A 22,324-nucleotide genomic window follows, 5' to 3' on the forward strand; every position below is an offset into this window, starting at 1 on the left:
ATGCAATTATTATTATTTTCACTCAAATACATTTACCTAACTTTTTTTTATATGGAAACAAAAATTGAAAAAGCTAATTGATACCAGCTGACAACACAAGGCAAGGTAAAGATGAGGCTTACATATCATGCCTGTGTCACTGCCTCGTGATCATGACTTGCCCGTGCTGTGCCAAGGTAATGCAGCACAGGTAGGTATGTAATGTAACACCCTGTATTAATCCCAGCTCTATGCAGTATTTCGGTGTAGCAGGCGGGGTTGTTCAATATAGGATTTCAGCCTTAAACTTGAATTTCCTGGCTTCTGCTGGTTTGTATCACAACCTTAATGTTGTTTAAACCTAATTGTGTTTGATTCCCATGAGTTCAAACAGCCAGTCCTGCTCCAGAGCTGAACATTAGCTGTTGAGGCTCTGGGTGAGACTGACAAGAGGGTGCGCTACTGTGCATTCTTTTTCACACTTGAGCATTCCAGTTCAGTGCCGAATACTGATTTGTTCTCTCGGGTGACGTGTCTGAGGTAACTCAAAGGGTGGGGAAAGGGAGAAAATAGCAAAGTGCAAAGGGAAAAAAAAATTGTCATATAGAGAAGGTGATGGAGGTGAATCCTGTTGTCTGATGTTTAGGGCTACATACCTAAACCCAGCGAGCGCCCCATTTCATTGATCTTAGAATATGTTCGATAATACAAAAGGATTCTCAAGAGCTATAATAGTTACAACCTTCTTCATTTCTGTTTCTTAATTTCTCACCAGGAAAATTGCTAACCTTTTAACCCCACCAGGGCTCAAAATCAGAGGTGTAAAAGGTAGTGTATGCACACATGCAGTAAACACATTTAGAGGATGAATGCATTCTTCTCTCATCTCTCAGCCATTTGAAAGCTGTTGTGAAACACAGAATTTCTGGCAAAGTGAATGTTCTAGCCAAGGTCAAATGGGCTCTAAATATCTTCTCACGCTCTCCACAATATGAAACTTGCTTTGATATGAACTGCTGAAGGTGAGACCTGGATCTGAGAACTGTTTCACACTTCAGCCATCTACAGCCTCTGCTAGTTCTCTCCATTTCAGATTATTGATGTGAATCCGATCCCTGCTCTTTATGGCAATGTACAATTGTATGGCTAATGCCATGCCCAGCAATGTATCTCCCCTCCCAGCCCCTTCACCACTTAGGATGATGTTCGGTTTACCTGTACTTTTTTCCGCTTAATAGAAACAAGGACAGCTTGGTGTTAAATACTGCATGTTCTTTACATTAGCTTTTCTTTTGTTCAAATAGCACAGTCCTGTAAGGAAAATCTCTACATGCAAACTAACTGGCAGCTTGCTGCAAAGATGAAGTCTCTAGGAAAAAATAATAAAAATATACACGGCTGCTTGTGTTAGGGTACAGGGTCACTAATTGAGTGCAAGCTTTAAAAAAATGTTGTTTATCCCCCCCACAGGGCCTACAAAAGCATTGAGGAGGACGACTTGAAGTTTCCCCTTATATATGGAGAAGGCAAGAAGGTAGGCGTGTGAGCTTTCCTTGAACCAAAGGGATAAAGAACTCTGTGCTGTTTACCACTCAGTGTAGCTTGTGGCAGTCCAATGTTTTCCGCTCAGTATCTCTTTATTTTATCATTTTGACAGCTTGAAAGAATATTGTGTCTGACATAAATCAGTCTCGGCTGTCTGCAGGGAGGGAAAAGTGCAGTGTATTAAAAAGGTAGTTTTATCACAAACGTAGTCATGTGTTGCTCAATTTCCTTTTGTATCTTCCATGTACGCAGCTCATAAGAGTATTTTGCATTGTTGCAAATAAGCTAAAATGAGACAATCTTAAATTACTGTTCATGTGCAGATAGCTCTCATGGCTTGGTTGTGAAATGCATTTTAAATGTGGATTGGTTGGGTGAAGACGACAAAAATCTATCCACTTTGCTGACTAAAACAGCAGTTGTGTGTTTAACCATGATTTACAATGTATTGAGATAAAGGAAGCTGTTGAAATCCTGACATAAGGGGAGGCACAGGTGGGTGTGATCTCAGAGAAAGGTAACACATTCGGAGTGATGCCCTCTTAGACCGTTGTCACATGAACCACCCTTGTATCCTTCCAATGAGAACTAACATTCCTTTTTAAAGAAAAATGATAATTTCATCCAAGTGCCACTATGTTACCAATTGCATGATTATGAACAGCAAGATTATTAGCTCTGATCCCAATAAGCTTAGCTAGACGTAGCAATAGGATGAATATAAGGACACCGAGGTCCCAGTTTGCTGACATTAGTATGCTCACTGTGTTTCCAAACAGCACTTCCCCACTGTTTGGATTCTTATTTGAATATAGAAATATGCAATCTTCAGATATAATCTAGTTATGAAGGATTCAAACCTGCTGTAGCTTATCTGTAGGTTTGATGGGATTGGTTCTTTTGTTTGCAAAGTGTTTGTGCACCTGTTATTTTTTTTAATTTATTTTCTCTTTGTTTTGTGGATGTAGTGTTTTAATGTATAAGGTTATTTAAAGTCATCTCGGTCACTAGCTAGCATCCACAGCATAAGTTTCCTGGTTCAGAGGAGGCCCCAGATTCCCATCCCCCTGACTGGAGGGTGATAGGAAGGTAGTTGGGAGAAGATGTTGGATTCATTGCCTTGCTGGCTGTTCTGTGGCAGGGTATTAGTTAAGGAAGACTCGGGAGTTTCTTGAGGGATGGCTGCTGATTCAGGGGAAAAGTCCTCTAGCAAGTAGGTGAGGTGTTTGTGGTAATTGAAGATCTTATCTGTACTGGTTCTGCAGTCAGGAGAAGCACTTTGAGAGAGAGTATTGGGGAGTGAGGTGCACCTCTGAAATTATTGCTGTTCTCAGTAATGACTGTGTTCATATTACTGTCACATCAGCGATTTAACTTTGCATCATGGTTCTTGTCTTGCCAAAGGAAATATGTGGCAGCGCTCCATTATGAAGAGACATCCTGCTGCCTTCATTATTAAACCCCTAGGGTTGGGTTGGTTTTTTTAAAACTTTTTATTAAGGCAAAATTAAAATAAAATGTTAACATACTAAACCATATATTACTTATTCAGGATCAGATTAATATTCAAAGAAACTGGCTAAAGATTTTGGTTTGCTGGTTGAGAAGCCCCCCTCCTCTGAGTATGCTAAAAAGAGTGCCAAGTATCTAGCTGTCTTCTTTTTGGCATTTTTCTTGTGTACGTTCTTGGTGTGAAAGCTTTTCCATTACAAGAACTGTCCATATTTTATTACACAACAATTCTGTAGGAGGAGGGGGTCACATTTTTTCCAATAATGTGCAACACAAGGTATAGCTGCTAACAACAAAGCAATTAATTTGTAGTTCTGCTTAAAAGGTCGAACCTTTACTTGAGCTTTAAGGAAGCAGATCGGGGATCTCTAGGATGCCTACATTTTGTCATAAAATGAATCTCTTTAATAATTGCTCCCCAAACCATCTAAATCCTGGACACATCCAGCCTACATGCAAGTATGTTTCCCTTTACCTGCAATCCCTCCAAAAGAGCACGGCTCTAGTAGCAAAAACATTATGGCTCTTAACTGGAGTCAAATCCCATCTAAACGGTAATAGTTTATAACAATTATCTTTGAGCTACATATATTGAAGATGAATATCCCCTTTCCCATAGAGAGACCCACTCACCCGCGTCAACTTCTTTGTCCAAATCCTTCTCCTATCTTTCCATCTGGGTTGTTTTCTTATCAACATCTTTTTCAATCCAAATTGTATATGTTTTAGAAATTAAACCTTTTGTTTCAGCTTGCTCCTGGCTCAACCTTTGAAATGTGTTTAAAGGTCTAGCTAGAGTCACCTCATACCCAGATTTCACAATAAAATGTGTGACTTGTAAATATTGACAATATGGGATATTTATATCACTTACATTATTACATGGTATAATTTGGTATGATTTCAAATTGGTACCAAGGAACAGCTGTCAGAATTGAATAATCTCAGCTCTTACCTACGGTGGACAGTCACTTTGATTATGTCCTAGGGATAAATTCCTGATGATTAAAGAAAGTAGTTGAGGGAGAGGGTCTTGGTGACAGGAATTTAGAAAATTTGTCCAGAGCTGCTAAGATAGTCTGGATAAATGACCACCTTTTATTTTTGGTGACTTAGGTTTCTTTTTAACTCAACCATGACTAAGAATAGCCATACTTGGGCTCCAGTCTTCTTAGAATTTTACCCCATGTTTGGGTGGTCTGTTGTTAGCCTAGTTAACCAGATATTAATGCATAATATGCATAACAATAATAAACCAAATTAGGGAAAGCTAGTCCATCCCACTTTTACAGAACTTAGAACTCACCCTTGGTCTTACATGTCCATATGAATTTTAATACTGCACCCTGCCATATTTCTGATCTCATGCCAGGGATACCATCAGAGATGTACTGAAAAAAAAATTACTGGGAGGACATTTGTTTTTACCAAGGCTGCCCTACCTAGCCAGGTTATTTCTTATTTGTTCCATTCTTCCAAGACTTTCGTCATTTTATTTCACATTGAAGGATCACTTGCCTTAAAATTATTTTTGTTTCTCCACAGTATTTATTCCCAACTATTTTAAAGATTCCTTTACCCATTTCAGTTTATGTAGATGTGACAACAGTTGGTTTTGACCCTTTTGGGAATATTAATTCCTAAAATTTCAGATTTATCATAGTTTATTTTGAAGCCTGATTCAAAATCCCAAATTGCCCAAATTCCAAAGTTCTGTAATTTGTAACGAGCTTTCTGCCTCCTGCAGATATAACAAGATGTTGTCAGCATGAAAAGCTATTATGTGTTTAATCCAGGAAGGCATGCTGATGCCTTTTACCATGGGACTGTTTCTCACACTCACAGCAAATGGCTCCATTGCCAAAGCAAACAACAGGAAGCATAACAGCCATCCTTGTGTTGTACCCCTAAACAAAATAAAAGGAGGGAGGAACCCTCAATATTTACCTTACCTCCCTTTTTTCAAAAGCTGCCTACCACTCAGCACCTTCCCTCTTCCCAGGTGGTCAGGGGGATGTTGCATATAGAAAATGACAATACTTCCAGAAAGAGCTGTCAAAATATTCTGCTGACGGAGTGCTCTTATTGACTAACATGCTGGGTGCTTCATACGCTTAATATAATTTAGTACTTCTATTGCAAGTAGTACTTGAGGACTCTTACAGAGAGATTAAGACTCCATTGTCCTAGATGGTACACAAACAAGTGTCCCAGAGACCTCACAATCTAGACAATGCAAAAAAAACGGAAATGGGGAAATAGAGGCGGGGAAGGGAGAACAAAGAATTGGTAGAGAGAGGTGCATTAGGTATTTTTAAATTCCTGCAGACTTAGATTAATGAGAGAGAATTTTGATTCTGGTTGAGATCTCACACACACACACACACACACACACTCATTCTCTTTCTCTCTGTGCTATATATAATTTTGAGACAACAAATATTTACAGCAGTCCCAAATTGCACCTGATGATGCAATGGATGCTAAACCCACTCCTGAACTACCCAGGGGAATTTAATTTATGGTCTAGAACGATAGGCAGGTTTTTTTCTTGACCCTGTAGAAAGGGAGAAATTGAAGTCAGAGTGACCCTGGTGGATAAGCAGCTAAAATTGTGAAAGTGAAAAGATTAAAGATCACTGTCTGTTAACTCCCCAGTATAGGGGAGGAAACATTGAAAAAGAGAGGTGATTCCTCCAAAAGCCCTAGCAGTTACGTGGTGGGGTCAGTTTTTAATTCTCTATCACATTAACATTGTGTCTGGAAATGGCTTTGATATTAATGCGTTTCTCTTGTTTCCAGGCTCGTGTCATGGCAACTATTGGAGTAACTAGAGGACTTGGAGACCATGACCTGAAGGTGCATGACTCCAATATCTACATCAAACCTTTTCTGTCCTCATCTCCCGAGGTACACCATCCATGTTTTTATTACATGGGAGTTGAAGAAAATTAATTAAATTAAGCGCACATTGTTCATCCTGAATTGCTGTCAACTGTGGACAATGTCCAGCATGTTATTTGATCACTTAAATAAATGTGTAAATCAAGGGTGGAAATAATGACAGGATTGATGCCATTCGCTACATAGTAATGTAGTTTTCATTCCTCTTCCTGCTGCCCCAGGAATATACACATCCCTGTCAGGCTCCTGATGCCTTTCCGCCTTCTAAGTGTCATGGTTAATGTCCTTCTGCCCGAGGGGCATTGGATGTGACTCTGCAGCTGCTTCATGATCAGCCCACGGATTCACTCTGCAGTGGCGCAAGATGTTGTTCTTCCCCCTATGTTTCCCTTTCAGTGACCGAGCACACCACTGACACAGAATTTAAAGCCAATGTCAGCTTATGAAATAAGAGAATAGAAACTAGATACTGGAGTCCCTGATTTCTTGCATGGCAACATGGAAACTACAGCTTGTACACAGCACAGAACCCCAATGTCTAAGGAGGAAAAATAGCCAGGGCGCATCAAAATAAGCTCCACACCTGCCCTTGATCCACTTCACTTGCAGACCCAATACTTAATCTTTAAGGCCTTCAGTCATTTGGGACCTGACTTCCAGAACATTTTCAGTTCATCACTATCCAATACATGGTAGCTGATGGTATTTGGAGTGAAGCACTCCAGAGCAGGAGGTAGGGCATTTTCAGTTGATGGCCCAGGATGTTGCAGTGGCCTACTGGAGGTTCTTAGAAGGAGACTGAGCCTGGCTGTCCTCAGAGCCTCATTGAAAACTCCTTTTTGCATAAACCTCCCTGGAATAACAAAATATATGGAATTAGTAATGAACATTATATTTAAAACAGTAAGCAAGACAGATTAAGCCTACAGAGCTGAAGAGTAGAATCCATTGTGAACACACATGAGGAGTCTTATTTACCATGGGTCAAATCCTGAGAGTTCTGCACTTCCCACTGGCTTCAGCAAATATTCAACAGTTGCCAACATTTGACCCAGCAGTTGAGACTTGCGTGCTATGGTGCTGAGTGCCCTAGCAGTGACTACGAAGAGGGAGTGAGCGAGTTGTGCACATACTGAAACGTAATGCTGCTGCCAAACTAACAAGTCCTGACTAAAAAGTGCTTCCACTGAGGCTTGAAAGACAGCTAGAGAGAGATTCTGGTCACTTAAAGAAAAGAAGTCTATTGACAGCCACCCATCATCCTTCCCCCTCTCATTCTGCTCCTTTCCCTGGTTTTTTTCAGTGTATGCCATCTCTGCTGTCCCAAGCCAGGGAATCAGCACTTCTGCCCTCATCATTGTAATAGATTTGGTTTGTGCCAGTGTAATGCTGCAATTCTACCTCTTCTTTTTGGCACTCCAAGACCCGGCTCTACTATAGTATCTCGGCAGGATCAACCTTGCCAATCGCTGCAGCAACATTCATTCATGCAATATAAAGATCTTGGAGATTTGTATCTTGCATCTTGTAGGTTTTTCCAATTTGTGTTTGAATTCCAAAACGTGATGCGCGTAACGCATACTCTAGCTGAGTCTCAGACTCTGCAAGTGCCTGATCAAATGGCAGCAAAAAATTGTCCTTGTTTCCATAGTCCTTTGGCAGTTAAGGCTAGCAGAAATGTCATAGGGGCCAGTAGCAGGAAATGAAGAATATCAGCCCTAGCAATCTTGAGATAAGCCAGCAGAAATCAAATTCTATGTGAAAACAAATACATGTGCCAAAAAAAAAAACCATCACACCGAACATTGCTCTTCTCTCAGATATTGTCTCTATATTGTCAGGAACCTGCAATACATCTTGCAGACAAAGCTATGTTAAGAAGCAATGCCCTGTGCTGCCATTTGGGGAACTTGCATTTGGAAGTAAATTAAGTAGTAATAATACTTGCAACTTCGATAGCACTTCCTCATCAGTGGACCTCAAATAATTATATAAAGGTGGGGAAAGATAATTTCCATTTTACAGGCTGAGAGTCTGAGGCATAGAGAAGTTAGTCACACAGTAAGTCAGTGACAGGATAGAACTACATCTTCTGACTTCGGGTCCTGTGCCACGGCCACTGGCCCCTTTCCCAGGCCAGGGGAGAACATGGCAAATTTGTTTCAAATAGTAAAACCAAAGCTATGATATAAGGTTGCAACAGAAACGCATCTGAAATCAGAATCTAAATATCTGAAGAAGCAGACTGACTCTAACTCCAGAAGTGTAGGTTTAAGTAACTTTTGGGTGGAATCAAATTTTACTATAATAGACGTACCAACCCATGAGAGGAGCAGACCCGTAACCAAGTCTGACAGTCAGCCTTCGGTGATTCAGCTGGTATGAGACAACATTTGAAAGACTTTCACAGCTCTAGAAAACTGAACCTTACAATGAACTGGAGAAGCACAAAGCAGACTTACCAGAGCTGAGGAGATCTCACATTGTATTACATATCTATTTTTCATAGTGAAATAATCATTTGACAAATCTTAATATGAAATTCTGGCAGTAGAATTCAATAGGAATCTTGTCCCTGTATCTGGGAGGTAAGATTTGGTTTTAAGATTCTTCAAATGATTACTCACCCATTTGTTGGAAAAGGCATGCATCTGATGGCGCCATTTGGCCCTTGTTATTTCACCTGACCACTTGTCTGACTGAATGATGTGGAGAGGGAGAACTGAAGAACCTTTTTTCCCATAAAGGCTGTGCTAAAAGAGCTTGCTGAACACTTCACAGTATGTAAAAGGAAATCACACAACGTTAGACTGACACCAGTGTTTGGTAGAAAGCTTTAGGACTTCCATTTAAAGGAACAAGTTGGGTAAATATTTGGAGAGGGACTGTATGATTCAGGAGAATCAAGGTGATTTCAGGAATAGCAGGTCAAATCTGACTGGCTTGGAATTCTTTTAGGCTAATACTGTCAGGGAAGAAATGAAAAATGCAGTAGATGGTCTTACACAGTGCTTGGATTTCTCAGAAAGCATTTGAGAAAATGGTCTGCCTCGTAGGTTAATATAAAAGACAGAGCCACAGAGTAAGTGGAAAGTTGGCACAGTACACTGGAAATTGGCTAAAGGGCAGGAAACAAAAGGTAGCAGTAAAAAGCTAAAAGGAGGTTAATTGGTGAGTGCTGCAGGGAACAGTGTTGGGACCAGTTTTTCATTATTTACATATAAATTACTTGGAAGATAGTATAGAAAGAGATTTCCATGTGTGCCACTGAAACTGCTTTGGATAACTGTGCACGTATAAGGAACAATACAATTAAGAAAAGATTTAAATTACTGAAGTAGCCATGCTGATAGTAAATGCAGCTGAAGCTGAATGTAGAGTGTTGTCCGTCTTGGCTTGAATTCCATTGGGCCAGGCTGGTTCAGGACCATCTCAGGTGGCTGCAGGCTACATGTTAGTTTGCTATGAGTTGTTTTCAAGCAAGAGTTGGCTGGCTCGCTTAAGAACACGAATGGGATACCAGATCAGCTGTGGCTCTTTCACAAGCCAAGTATGGCCTTTTGAAGGTGGTGCATAAGAACGGCTATACTGGATTAGACCAAAGGTCCATCTAGCCTAGTATCCTATCTTCCAACAGTGGCCAATGCCAGGTGCCCCAGAGGGAATGAACAGAACAGGTCATCATCACGTGATCCATCCCCTGTCGCCCATTCCCAGCATCTGGCAAACAGAGGCTAGGGACAGTATCCCTGCCCATCCTGGCTAATAGCCATTGATGGACCTATTCTCCATGAATTTATCTAGTTCATTTTTGAACCCTGTTATAGTCTTGGCCTTCACAACATCCTCAGGCAAAGAGTTCCACAGGCTGACGATGTGCTGTCTGAAGAAATGCTTCCTTTTGTTTGTTTTAAATCTGCTGCCTATTAATTTCATTTGGTGACCCTGAGTTCTTGTGTTATGAGAATGAATAAATAACACTTCCTTATTTGCTTTCTCCACACCAGTCATGATTTTATAGACTTCTCTCATAGTCGTCTCTTTTCCAAGCTGAAAAGTCCCAGTCTTATTAATCTCTCCTCAAATGGAAGCTGTTCCATGCCTCTAATAATTTCTGTTGCCCTCTTCTGAACCTTCTCCAATTCCAGTATATCTTTTTTGAGACCACATCTGCATGCAGTCTTCATGATGTGGGTGTACCATGGATTTATAAAGAGGCAATATGATATTTTCTGTCTTATTATCTATCCCTTTCTTAATGATTCCCAATGTTTTGTTAGCTTTTTTGACTGCTGCTGCACGCTGAGTGGATGTTTTCTGAGTACTATCCACAATAACTCCAAGATCTTTTTCTTGAATGGTAACAGCTAATTTAGATCCCATCATTTTATATGTATAATTGGGATTATGTATGTATGGTAGATCCTGTTGAGATGTAACCACAAACCCGACCCATCCTTTGTATCACCGATCCAGGATTTGGCACTGGAGTATTTCCTCAGCACACATTAAGAGCTTTGCTGAATAACAGAATGCACAATCCATATCCAGACAGAGTGCATAACTGAGCTGTAGCACAGAGCATCCACGGCTAAACCTTAGCAGAGGTCTGAAGACCCCAGTCATTGTGTAATTCATCGAACCTGCCCTCTCCTTGCTGGCTGGCTGTGCAGAAGTGACCGTGCTGCTTTGTTGCTGGCTTTAAACATTCCTACTTTTGGATATGAAGTTGCAGAATGGGCTAATTAAGACAGAGCATGAGGTAGATCCCAAATTGTCCATCCTTCCTGATGACATTGGAGGTGGACGGAGGGTTTCCTAAATGCATAGAGGGAGCAGGGAGAGTAAAGGAAGTGAGAGGGAGTGGAAGCCATACAGAGAGTCCGCTTGCATTGGGAAAATGGCTTTTGCCCAGGTTGCCTGGTGGTCTGGCCAGCCACCCATGTCTGTGTGAGCTGGAGAGTTCTGTATCCATTTGAAGCGCACGCAAGTTTGAGTGATTTGTGTCACAGCCATAACATCATTTAAATCTCATATCTGCTGAATTGCCTGAATTATTATTGAGGAAGGGCAGCAAGCAGGGGGTAGCTCAGGGCTTTGGGGAAAATGGCTGGTGAGATGGAGTTGATAAATAGCTCTCGGCCACATAAAATGTATATCGTGTCATACATGTGCCACATGAGAATGCTAGTGTCATGTTACTCCTCTGTAAAATTGCAAATAACTAATACAAGAAGATAGTATTAAAAATGAGAACTGGAACAGCTCCGCTAAGTGGGAATGCATCTGGGCAAGACAGCCTGCCTCTGAAATACTGTGATTCTCTGAACAGCTCTAAATTAACTCATGTCTATTAGTGCTTGCTAGCCACCTGTAGATGTATTTTAGAAAACTGAAGGAAAAACAATAAATATTGTGGCCACCCTTAAATACTTTACTTGTCAACCAGGTGACATCACCGGGACATGGCCTCTGCTTGGTATACGAAATAATATGAATATTGTAATATCCTACCTATCTACAAAGGTTTGGAAAGTTTATAAAGCTGGCTACTTTATGACAGTGAGTAGACAATTAGATGTGATAATCATTCTTTGGGGGAGAGAGCCACATCTGACAACTAACCCAACCTCCTTCCATAACTTCACATTATTTTCATTGAACTGCATACCAGTCAAATAGCTGGTTCTTTGTTCACACCATTGCCCATACCCCTTAACTACTGTGCATCATTAGGTGTCTGTCAGTATCCATCTCCTTGCCATCTCTTCAGGTTTGAACATGTCAAGCTTAGTCTTTCCTCATAAAAAATAGCCGCTAGTTCCTAAATTAGCTATATTATCTTTGCCTGAGTTTTCCCCAAAACCTGAATGTTCTTGTATCAAAATAGTCTCTCTTCTCAGTAATGTACACTAGAGTCTGCGGAAATATATATCTTGGGCCCTTCATCTGCTGCATCAGCTATAGTTTTGACAGGATTCTATTGCCTTGAAGCAGCAGCCATAGGCTCCAATCTTGCTCCATAGACATCAGTGGGAGATCTGCTATGGACTTCAGTACGAGCAAGGTCTGGCCCATAACATTTTTCCCCAGTGGTAGCAGGAGAGGATCTGTTACTTTAATTTTAACTTTCTTTATCTAGGTGAGGGAGATGGGGCAGAGATGGATTTTAGAAAAGTCTTCTGATTTACATGTGTTTTGTTCTGAGTGATTCACTGCTAAGTGGATAATTAACATTTAAGTATCTTACTGTCTGTGTAAAAGTAGCTGACATCCAAGAGATCTGACTTCCAAATGTTTTTTTTGTGATGACCATCATCTCGGCCAATACACTGGCAGTTGAGCTGGTGACTTCAACAAACAAAGGCATGAGCTGCTACACTTTGCACTAAAGAGCCAAGGTTCTATAATGTCGGGGGCTGCAAACACTAGGAGGGTGGTGAAGCACTGGAATGGGTTACCTAGGAAGGTGGTGGAATCTCCTTCCTTAGAGGTTTTTAAGGCTCGGGTTGACAAAGCCCGGGCTGGGATGATTTAGTTGGGGATTGGTCCTGATTTGAGCAGGGGATTGGACTAGATGACCTCCTGAGGTCTCTTCCAACCCTAATATTCTATGAAACACTCGTATCCTCTGTGAATTGGCACAGAGGTGTACCTGTAACACACAGTCTCCATAGACTATATTTGCTGCTGTGGAGTTGTATTTCTGATAGATTTGAATCAGGAGGTAAAGACAGTGGGGAGTGTTCTAGGTTGACTTTTTTTTTTTTTGGCTCATCTCAAAAGTCCTCACTCAGATAGACCTTAAATAATAAAGCAATCGATACATTTTACAAATGACCCTCTCTCTCTTTAGAGCAAAAGGGAAAAAACTGTGAGGATTAGCACTGAGATGGACATGATTGTTTCTCCTGTCCTGGTTGCGATCCCATAAAAATCATAATTACATTGAAAGGTCCAAGCATTTTATGTGTGTTTCCTGCTCCTTGGCTCCTAATGAGAGAATGTGCCAAGAGAGAATGAAATCACTCCCCATCTTCTAGCTGTGCCAAGTACATGTCCGAACAAATTTGTGGAGCACTGATGCTGCTCTTGAAGCACAAGGATAAAACAGCATGTGTGACCAGGTGCACTGTTCCCAAATTCTAATACAGATCATCATTTCTTCTTGTTTACGTTCCAAGGTTGTCACACGTCTTTCAAATTACTGGTGGGGTAATTAAAGTGCTCTGTGAGTGGTTCCCAAGGATTCCAAGTTTTAGTTTGGGGAATTAAAGGAGCTGGCGGTTTGACAGTTGGAATGCATGGCAGGCTGGGAGAAGACTTACATCCAACAAAAGACTCATTTGAAAAACTTGCAATGACTCAGTTAACCCCCTGATTTCATTATTTAGACAGCTCAGTCAAGCAGGGGGTTACGGGAGGCCATTTTAAACATAGGATGTCAGATTGTTCAGCATCAGGGGCCAGTCTGAGAAGTCAGTTCAGTTCTTAGCTATATGACTTCAGCCTTAAGTAACAAGACCAATGGGCATTTTAGGGAATTAACCTAGTATGGAAGAACCTTTTCCATTAATATTTTATGTGGTTCCTTAAATTGGCCCCAGTCCAACAAATCACTTAAGAATATGATCCATTCACTTCAGTGGAGCCACTCACATGCTTAAAGTTAAGCATATTCTTAAGTTCTTTGCTGGATCATGGCTATAGAAAAGACTTTAGGTAGCAAATCCTTATACAATGCACTGAGCACTTCAGAACATGTGCAATTTATTGGGCATAGTTAATGGTTTCTGGGCAAATAGTGAAAACAGTTATTAAAAATTCATCAAGTAAATTATTAAATTCTTATTTGACAAGCTATCCCAATGATGGAGAATAGCCAAAATGCACAGCATGGCCACAAGAGGAGAAGGGAGAGGAATAGGTTTGATTGCTTTGATCACCGCTGTCAGCACTACATAAATGCATTAGGACCCTGATTCAAGAACAGTCAAGTCTGTTCCTATTCAGGTCAACACTTAAGCACCTGATTAAGTGCCATCCAGCAGTAGGGTATGCTATTTTGAATTAGGGCCTAAGAGAGATTGCCAGCTCCATGAAGAAGTTGCCCTACTGAGTGCTGGGGAGAGCAAAAGTGCGACGTGGGGGTATTTGAGCTCCCTTGCCTAAGTGGCTAACTCAAGATCATCATCAGCAGATTTTCACAAGAATTGGAATATTTCCTCCTTCATCCGAGTCAATGTCTCTTGTTTTGTGGTTATAGGTGAGAGTCTACAATCTTCTGCAGTATGAGCACGGACCAGAGGATGTGCTGATCTTAGCTACCGATGGACTCTGGGATGTATTATTAAATGAAGAAGTGGCAGAAGCTGTCACAAACTTCCTACCAAACTGTGACCCTGATGATCCCCACAGGTTTGTGCTCTTACCTGGCCGTTCAGAGTTCCTCTGCCACAGCAAGCGTGGGGTTTGTAACTCATTTGTTTCCAGAGAGTAGCCCGAAGTGAATGAGCTTCTCTTCTAAGTTCTTCTGTGTCTTTATGGCTAGGTTTGCAGCTTGGAGACTCTCAAAGGGGGACTTATCAAATATGGATTAAAAACCTGCTGACTGTATGGGGATAGGCAGGGGATTACAGTATCTGGGCATAGGTTCTATTTTTCCCACCACACTAAAGCTGTGTGGAGACCTCTGCTCCTTCTAGAGAGGGACATGGCATATTTGTTTGTCTGGCTGATCGTTTCCTTCTGGGAAGCCATTTCCCACTTAAGAATAACTTTCTCTTTCCCCTGAGGAAGTTAGCAGCTGCAGTGCCTCAGCACCAACCCAGATGACAAGAGGCTTTGTTGCTAGGGAGTGCTGGGAGGAAAGGTAGTTGGCCCACCTTCCGCTACCGGTTCCGAGCATCTTTTCCTCAGTGCAGTCACCTGGTGCAGGAGCCTTGAGGCTACGTATGGGTTTTGAATGTGGGCTCCCGTAACGTTGCTCATTGTGCATTCACTGTACTAGTCATGTTATGTTCTTAAAACCAGTCATGTGGCCAGAGTGCCAACGGCTGGATAAGTTGAGTGAGAACAAGAGATGAAAAGTTTGATTGCAACCCATTTCATCAATTATATTCGCTATTTTCCTGGCTTTATCGCCTCTTCTTGGTCAACATTGCTCTTCCCAGCATCCTATTATCTAGCAATACAAACGTTCCTGAAGAGTTAAGTTCCCGAAGTCAAGTTCTCCCTTGAGTGAGTGGGTCAGTCTGTTTTATTGTGAATATCAGCGTGAAAGGGGGCCTCATTGTTGCTTCCCAAATTCAGGCCCCTTGATTTCTGTGCCCAGCCACCCTTCTCTCCTGCGCCATCCCCTCTCCTGGGTTGCATTTTTCCTTTTATGAAAACTCCCACTCGAATACAGCAGAGAAAGGAGTTTTTTAAACATTTTTCACCCGTTTCCCTTGTGTCAACTGGGAGGGCAACCCAGCGTCAGACACAAAATCTGGGATATTTCGGCACGCAAATGAAAATGTGTGGAAAAATGCATAGCGCTCTAGTTACATTAGTATATCGATGGCAGTTGGTGTGGGAAAGAGGAAAGCAAGTCTGAAAATGCTTCATGTGTTTGTTTCTGAACCATCATCTTTTCAGGCTTCGCCCTGTACTACCACACAAAGGAAAACGGGGAAGATAACCGTGGGCAAAGGCACTCTGACAGCCACTTGGGTTTTTAAGTGACAGCCATTCTAGAGAAAATTGCAAACAGTATTTTCTTATACTGACACTTACAAACATGGAATGTAAAATAGCATTTCACTGCAAGTGCTGGATTGTCAGGTGAATGGATGATTAGCGTGAAGCTGCAGCTGTGACATTCTGACCTTCACAATCTCCTCTCTCCGAGAGATGTGGTAGAAATGAGAGAGCCTGGGCTGCTTGACTTCCCTACGGCTTATTAGTCCCTCTGCAAAGATAGATAGATGAATAAATACTAGGTTTTGCAGGAAAGGCCAGGGCTACGGCATCATACAGCCTGCCCAAGAGGAGAAGCAGCAGCATATGCTGTACAGCCAACACAAAATGGTGCTTTCATTTAAAAAAAAAACAAACAAAAAACCAAAGTCTAGGGATGTGCCAGCAGGATTGGGAAAATCCATCCCCCTTTCTCCTGCCCTGTTCCCAAAGAGGTAAATACCAGCCAAACCAAGTGCTAAAAGGCTCCCCGAATACTGTAGTGACCATTTGTCTCTTCTATAAATAAGTTTTTTCAGGGGTTGCTTCCTGAATCTCTGAACCTCCCCACCTCTCTGGGACTTCATTCACCCAGCTCTTGCTTCCTCTCTCCCTGCACCACACCTGCCACACCCACCCATCCCAAAAAAGGGAGAGTCTCACAAGAACTGTCCACAAAACCTGGTACTGTCCTTCTTATCATGGTTGCTTCTTGCTCACTGCTAGTACGTGCACATGGTACTACTGAGTGCTGACTCCAACTTGCCACCGCAATGGGATGCAACAGCTGGTCATGTGGACATCCAACACACCAACATGGGTTGGGAGGAAGAGAGGCTGGGTGGGTGAATAGTGCCTAGGAACAGGGCCTAAAAAATAGGCACTGACTACATAAGAATATGCACACTGAATGTTAAACTGAGGGCCATACATGGGGTTGGGAAGGAATTTTCCCCCGTGTCAGATTGGCAGTGACTTTGCGGGGATGTGCATTGGCTTCTTCTGCAGCATGGGGCATGGGTCACTTGCCAGGATCATCTGGGTATATCTCACTAAATCAACTCCCTGCCACTGCAGGGGCCTCGACCACTGGTGCACCTCAGTTAGAAATAGGGGTTGTCAGCAAAGCTTAAAGTGAGCAGGGTGACTCAGCCAGTCAAAAAGCATAGAGAACCCTAGGGAAAGTCTCCTGGCTGGTGAGAACATACTGATCATCTGAGTCTGAAGTAGTGCTCCATGGTGGACAGACAGAGAGCAGTGTTGACCATCCCCCGTCCTAGAGAATTTTCCTGTAAGTTTTCTCCTCTTTTCAGGACATGATTCTATTTGCAACAGTGCAGGAATATGCCCGAGGGGGATGGAGAGCTGGGTTTTGTGTGGCATTCAGCTTAGAAACAAGTTGTTTGATTGTTGATTTCCCGGTTTTGGCATGGCTGCCATCTGTATTTAAACAAGCTTTCCCAAAACCTTTGTTACAAACTAATGAAATCCTGTCATCAGTTAGTAGCAGACCCGGAACTTCTCTAAGCTCCGGTGAGGGAAGTAATGGAAAAAGGAGGAGGAATCAGTTAGGAACAGAGGGATCCTTAGAGTGTTAGGCGATGGCTGAGGAAGAATGGACAGGGGTGGGGTCAGAAAATACCTAACGGAGCTTTGAGGTGCCTCATCTGTTTGATAATGTGGGGGAGGGAGTTGCTAAACAATATATTTAAAGCTTTATCCAGGGAATCTCAGTTTAGCTGACATCACCCAGTTAACACTTAAGGCCAATTTTTCAATATCCGAGTTGACATCAGCAGCGCTATCCAAGGACATACACGTACCCGGAATCATGAATAGCCTATTGTCAATTAACAATGGAAAGGAAGCATGGTCCTGAGGGTGTCACTGGACTGAGATCGGATTTAATTCCTGGCTCTGCCACAGACTCCCTGTGTGAACTTGGGCAGGTCACTTCATTTCTCTGATGCCTCTGTTCCCCATATGTGAAATGGGGGTGATAATACTCCCTTCCTCCCACTCTGCCTGCCTTATCTATTCAGATTTTAATAGATTCTGTACAGAGACCTGCTACATGAGTGTACAGCAGCTAGAACAATAGGGTCTTGATCTCTGTGGGGTCTGCTGCCATAATACAAATAATGATGCCCACCTATTCAGCAGCTAACCATTTACAGTAGGTCTAATCTTTCAATCATTCAGAAGTTGATAACTTCATTTTTATTACCGTAGTGCCTAGGGGCACTACTCATAGATCTGCACCCCATTGTGGTAGGTGCTGTACAAAATCAGGAAAAAAAAGGTGACAGTCCCTGCCTCAAGGGGTTTACGCTCTAAATATAAGACAAGATACACCAGCTGATGGATATAGACAGTTGGGGGAGTACAAGTAAACCATGGAAACAGTATTGGTCTGCATGGTAGGCACTGGTCTGTGCATGCCAGCAGCCTAATCATTGTGATGTTTTTTATAGGTATCATGGCAAGGGAGAGTTTTGAGGTGGGATACGAAGGCAGATAATGAGGCAGCTTTGCCACACATTTCTTGCACTAAGAATGAAGATTCTTTGTTAAATGTCACCAATGAGTTAGCTGAACTAATTAGTAGAGGTCATTATACAGTATACAAAAGATTAGGGATCCTAAGAGGAAAAGCAGATTTTCTGGGTCTCATTCTGATCCATCTAACGTTGGTTTAACTCCATTAAATTTAGTGAGGTTACTCCTGATTTACCCCAGTGTAAGTCATACCAGAATCAGGCCCTTCTTTACTTAAGTCTCAGAACAAACACATTTATTAGTGTTTGACCTGGTGTTCTATGAATGGACATCTGAACTGAATGTTAATTTGTTCTTTTAAGTAATTTTGTGCCAGATCATTTAGGGACTTATAAATAATAGTGGCAAGGCATTTTTCATGCCAGCTAGCAAGAGGTAATTAGAACAGCCTTTCATATGGCTTACAATGATATTTATGAAAATTACCTTGCAGAATTGCTCTTGCTGCTTGGTTATAAAGAATATTTAAAGGGTTTAAAGTACTTTGTGAAAGATTTTACCTAATTTACCTCACAGTACTCCAAATGAAGTATAGCTAATGGATTCATGATTGTATAGCAATCCTGACTATGAAACAGTGTCCCATTCTTCCGAGTAGTCAGTTAAGGAGAGATCTTAGGTATTTATCACTTTGCAAATATGTTTAAAATAATGTTGTCCAGCAAAATTCCACGTTATTTGAGAAGTTTAGTAACCCAGTCTATGGTAAATTCATCAACTTGAATTTTTAAATGACTGGGAATGTGGAAATGAGCCATGGAAGAAATTGCATGGGTCCTGTGGTACTTTCCACGTTGTGGTCATAATAAGAACCTACATGTTGGGTGAGATCAGTGGTCCATCTAGCCCAGTTTCCAACAGTAACCAATAGTAGAAGCTTTCGAGGAAGATGCAAGAACCACTAGAGTAGGCCGTTATGGAATCATCTATCCACAGGAATGGTTTCTTACTAACACCCATTAATTAGAGGTTGGCTTATGCTCTGACACATGACGGTTTATATCCCTTGCAAAACTTTTGGGGCTTTTGTTAATTTGTTAATTCTTAGTTTTGGAACTCTAGATGTCTCTCTGTTATTATATAAATGCATAATTCTGTGTTGAATGCTAAAGATGGGCCCAAACTGCAAAATACCTATATGCACTCTTCCTAAAATGAAACAGTTTTCAGATTCACCTTCTAGTTCATCCCATTACAAAAATGGAACCTATTGTGAATTTCAGATCCAAGCTTTCCCGTGTTTCAGGCATAGTCTGATATGAGGTTTTGGTTCTATCTCCTCTTTAAAAACTATGGCAGTGCAATCATATGAAAGTGAGGTTGATTCATGAGATAAATTGAAGAAGTTTACATTATCATGTGGTACCTGCCACATTGTGTGTCTTCATCCTGATCCCACTGGGCTCTAACAGAGGTCACCTCCTATATCCTGTCCTCCGACTTGCCATGCAAGTGAAATTACGCAACTGTTACTAATTTTAAACACAGTGAAGTGATGATGGGAAAGCCATTATGTGGCAAAAGGGAAAGAAAAAAGAAACAACAGAGGACAAAGTGAGACATAAGACTACGCTTCAGGATTATTATATGTTAGAGCTGATGCTCTGCGTCTCCCCAAAACAGATGACGTGATCCCTGCCCCAAGGAGCTTATGCACTGAGACGTGAAGTAACAAGACAGTAGGGAGGGTTGATCACTTTGTGATTTCCCAGTGAGGGCTAACCTGTGGCATGATGGAGTAAGAAAGGTGGGGGGGGGTTAATATTTACACAAAATGGACATCTTAGCTGGCTAATTTCTTGTAGGTGGTGTGGCAGAAATGGGCCTTAAAGGGGAATATGAATGATGAGTGGAAGGTGGCCTTGTAGATCAACTCAGCCAGTGTAGTCCATGCATAGGGAATGGTGGAAAAGCGTGAATGAAGAAGACAATGAAGGAGCATCAGTATCATACTGTTTCCTCATATGAGGCTGATACAGCTTAGGCATTGCAGCTGTGCTCCCTGATCGCCACTTCAAAAATCATTCCTTCTCACCTTTCCTCCTATCCTTCCCCATGTCCTGTCCCCTCTCTCAGGCTGTGGGGATAGGTAGGAGGTTCTGGGGAGTCATGCTACCTCCTTTGTGCTTGGGAGGCTGGCCAAGCAGGCCACACAATTTGCCAAAGTGTATTTCCCCCACTGCAGCCATTTCTCTGCAGTACTCCGCTGATCAATACTGAAAGCTTCAGCAGGAGGAAAAAAATACTCTCAGATCACAAAAGTTGCATTCTGGTGCGGCTCGTCATTGGGAAGAAGTACTTTAAGACTACTTCTCTAATGCTGTCTTGACAGTTGAATCCCAAGTTCACAGCATTAGTGGATAAAGCATTCGATAATGGACTGCTGCTGCTATTCATCTCCAAGTGCCAAAATCTCACCCCATCTCCTCTGGTGCCCCGCTGAACAGCAGGGCTCTAATTCAATTCTGTATTGGAGGAGGAATATGTTCCCTTTCTACTGTCTTTACCTACTCTGTTTTCTTAGCTTCAACATCCTCGTTTTCTTGTGTATTTCATATTCTCTGTATGAGAATCTCTGGTTTATTGAAGGCTTTTGTAATCTTGTCATTTCAGAACACCATTTTAAACAGGAAAGCCCTTCAGCTTTTATACAGGAGCTTAAAAGCAATACTGACTCCTTTGTGTTCTTGAATTGTGGGAAGCCTTTGTAAATTAGGAACAGGTGAAAGACAAAGTTTCCCTTTCACTGGCTTGCTGCCGTTTTCTTCTCCTAAATTCTGGCAAAAATTGAGAAATCCTTGAAAATATGCTCTTAGCTACAACTCTCGTTGAATGTTTTTATTCACTGCATGTCTGATACAAGCTCTGGGTGTGCCATGTGCAATTTAGTTGTTCTTTAGCCTCGCATAGGATGTTGCTATATGGAAGCTGAGGCGTATGAATGGCTATTTCTTTCGAAAATGAAATTTCATTTTGTATTAGGGCAATGGGGTCAGTGCTTCTTATCTCCTCTCCCTGTTCTTCAGGGTCTTTGCTATTGAACAGACCTTGGCAACTGCAGCATGTGTGTGTGTCTGAGAGAGAGTTTGTGACGATTTCATTGCCTCTTGACTTGTGTAAAATGACCCCTAGGCCCTTTTCTTATCACAGAGAGGAAATCTCTTGTTAAAACTAGTGAGGCCTAGAAAATCTTACCAGTTTCTCACTGCATCACCAAAGCACACAGTTCTCTGCTTTTAATCCGTTATTTGCATTTGACATTGACCCTTCCTTTACATTCCAATTTTCAATCCCCGTTTACTGTGCAGTGAAGTTCATATTGTATTGTAAAAATCCCTTCCAACTGCTGAGTCGTCGTGTAGTGTGTCTTAAGATTTCCTGGATGGCTGAGACACCAAAAAGTGTAAAAATGAAAAACAGTAATAATGACCACAATCATACTGTTTCTTGAGTATTCATTCTTCACCAGTTACATACAATCTTTTCTGATTCAAGCTTTGTGCCATTAAATAATGCATTCTCAGCTTATTCTAACCTCAAATCCTGGAGCAACCATCTCTTGTGTAATGAGCACCCTGCCATTTATGATCATTTGAGGTGTCTGCTCTTTTTCCTTAGAAGAGTTCTGGTACAGGTCACTTCCCCAAAAGGTTTCCCTGGAGTGCTGCCCTTAGAACTGGTTTGGGGCCTGGTCCCTTGTACTTTGGGTTGTTCTAGGAAGGGATCCCTCACAGTTGGTGGGGCAACCTACCTGACATCTATGGGGTTTGCCGTGATGCCAGAGTCTTTGGTTCCTATTGCCTGTATATTTTGGCCAGTGTTTGGCGCTGATTTTATTATACAGCCCTTGGATACCTTCCCATCCCCAAAACACGCACACTCATCCTGCTCCTCCTTTCCAGGCAGAAGCAGCCAGGCATTGGGGAAACGGGGATGACAGCTAATGTAACTAGGGTTATGTGGGATATTCTTCATGGTAAATATTGCATTGGGAACAGAGGTACAGTTGAGCAAGGACTCATGCTGTAAAAATAACACTACTAAGTAGCTGATCTTTCAGACTGAGGGCTAAGTATCTGAGAAGTTGTAACTGAGCTGCTTTCTC

At 41.8% G+C, this 22,324-nt stretch overlaps 1 protein-coding gene across 3 annotated transcripts in view; it reads left to right on the plus strand.

Moving 5' to 3' along the window:
- Positions 1-22,324, plus strand: part of PPM1H (protein phosphatase, Mg2+/Mn2+ dependent 1H) — a 224,873-nt gene that overhangs the window by 196,067 nt on the left and 6,482 nt on the right. For all 3 annotated transcript variants that reach the window (XM_073327913.2, XM_073327914.2, XM_073327915.2), the window contains 3 exons: positions 1,450-1,513; positions 5,839-5,946; positions 14,207-14,358. In XM_073327913.2, the coding sequence (XP_073184014.1) occupies positions 1,450-1,513; positions 5,839-5,946; positions 14,207-14,358 (324 nt within the window). The remainder of the gene's footprint in view (positions 1-1,449; positions 1,514-5,838; positions 5,947-14,206; positions 14,359-22,324) is intronic.

The sequence above is a fragment of the Lepidochelys kempii genome, chromosome 1 (assembly GCF_965140285.1).
Source record: "Lepidochelys kempii isolate rLepKem1 chromosome 1, rLepKem1.hap1, whole genome shotgun sequence".
NCBI classification, from domain to species: domain Eukaryota; kingdom Metazoa; phylum Chordata; order Testudines; family Cheloniidae; genus Lepidochelys; species Lepidochelys kempii.